The sequence below is a fragment of the Octopus bimaculoides genome, chromosome 22, assembly GCF_001194135.2.
Source record: "Octopus bimaculoides isolate UCB-OBI-ISO-001 chromosome 22, ASM119413v2, whole genome shotgun sequence".
In the NCBI taxonomy this organism is placed as follows: Eukaryota; Metazoa; Mollusca; class Cephalopoda; order Octopoda; family Octopodidae; genus Octopus; species Octopus bimaculoides.
The window spans coordinates 32,139,449-32,141,103 of record NC_069002.1 but is presented as its reverse complement, the minus strand read 5'-3'; the positions used below and the strand labels follow the sequence as shown (position 1 = coordinate 32,141,103).

Here is a 1,655-nt window from a genome sequence, read left to right as displayed (position 1 = left end):
ACAGACGAGGACAGGTGGTGTAAATAACAAAAGTATATATTAGTATACACGCACACATACACATACACACACACATATATACACACACATATACATACACACACACGCACACAGTTATTAACCGCCATCAGTGCAGTTTGTAACCAGATACACTGGGCAAATCTAGACACATTTTAAAATCTTTTCTTCAAGAGAAAATATGACACCAGTCCAATTGTCTTCAGTTCATTTTCAGACAACACAACAACGAATACAGCAATCGCCTAAAACCGTCCACGGAGAAATTGTATATATAGTCAAGGGGTCCATAGATAAAAAATGGTTGAGAACGCCTGAGATAGATCTACAAAGGCGATCCAGCGATGGTCATCACCGTCTTTTTTATGTCTAGCAATACATTGCCCCGCGTGTCATTTTCAAATCCTAATTATGGATTTAAACTGCAAACCCTAGAACTTTTAGATCGTGTTGTTGTCGTTGGCACTCCGTCGCTTATGACGTCAAGGGTTCCAGTTGATCCGATCAACGGAACAGCCTGCTTGTGAAATTAACGTGCAAGTGGCTGAGCACTCCACAGACACGTGTACCCTTAACATAGTTCTCGGGGATAATCAGCGTGACACAGAGTGACAAGGCTGACCCTTTGAAATACAGGTACAACAGAAACAGGAAGTAAGAGTGAGAGAAAGTTGTGGTGAAAGAGTACAGCAGGGTTCGCCACCATCCCCTGCCGGAGCCTCGTGGTGCTTTAGGTGTTTTTGCTCAATAAACACTCAGAAGGCCCGGTCTGGGAATCGAAACCGCGATCCTATGACCGCGAGTCCGCTGCCCTAACCACTGGGCCATTGCGCCTCCACTTTGATCTTGTACCTATGTTAAAAGCAATTATTGAACCACCGTCCTTTATGGATTTGATATTTCAGAGGGATTTAGCTGCTATTATTTGTGACAAGGGTGGCCCTTTGAATTACAGGTAGAACACATTTTAGCCAGTTGAGTGAACTGGAGCAACGTGAAGTAAAATGTCTTTGCTCAAGGAAGCAACTCCCCGCTGGGAATTGAACTCACAATCGTGAGTCGAATGCCCTAACCACTGAACCAGTTTCACATCGTCTTTATTAGCAGTTTCTATTTTTCTATCCCTTTCTTTGCAGAAATATTTTGATATTCATCGCAAAAACGGTTCCGTGTATATTCGCAACCAGCCTGACCGGGAAGAGGCAGAAAAGGTCATACTTCCTATTATGGTCAAAGATTTGAGAGCTGTGGAGAAGAGGGGCTCGACGAATAAGCAGACTGCTGTTGGTACGTAATGCATCCCTTCTCTCTTTTCTTATCTCTCTCTATCTCTCTCTTTCGCTCTCTTTATCGATCTATCTTTCTCTCTCTCTCTTACTTTCTCTCTCTCTCTCTTACTTTCTCTCTTTCCCTCTTTCTTTCTGTCTCTTTCACTCGCTTTCTTTCTTTCTCTCTGACACTTTATCTTTCTCTATCTCTCTCTCTCTCTCTCTCTCTCTCTCTCTCTCTCTCTCTTTCCTAGATTAGACTTATATACCACCACGACCACCACCACTTTTACTACACACTCAACGTTCACCTCATCATTCTTCACTTTTCTTTCCTCTCATTTCTGTCTCTTTCACTTCCTTTTTCTT

At 42.8% G+C, this 1,655-nt stretch overlaps 1 protein-coding gene across 1 annotated transcript in view; it reads left to right on the top strand.

Annotated features, from left to right (window-relative positions):
• Window positions 1-1,655, top strand: part of LOC106869633 (cadherin-23) — a 76,589-nt gene that overhangs the window by 56,318 nt on the left and 18,616 nt on the right. The window contains exon 11 of the mRNA XM_014915448.2: window positions 1,155-1,305. Within this exon, the coding sequence (XP_014770934.2) occupies window positions 1,155-1,305 (151 nt within the window). The remainder of the gene's footprint in view (window positions 1-1,154; window positions 1,306-1,655) is intronic.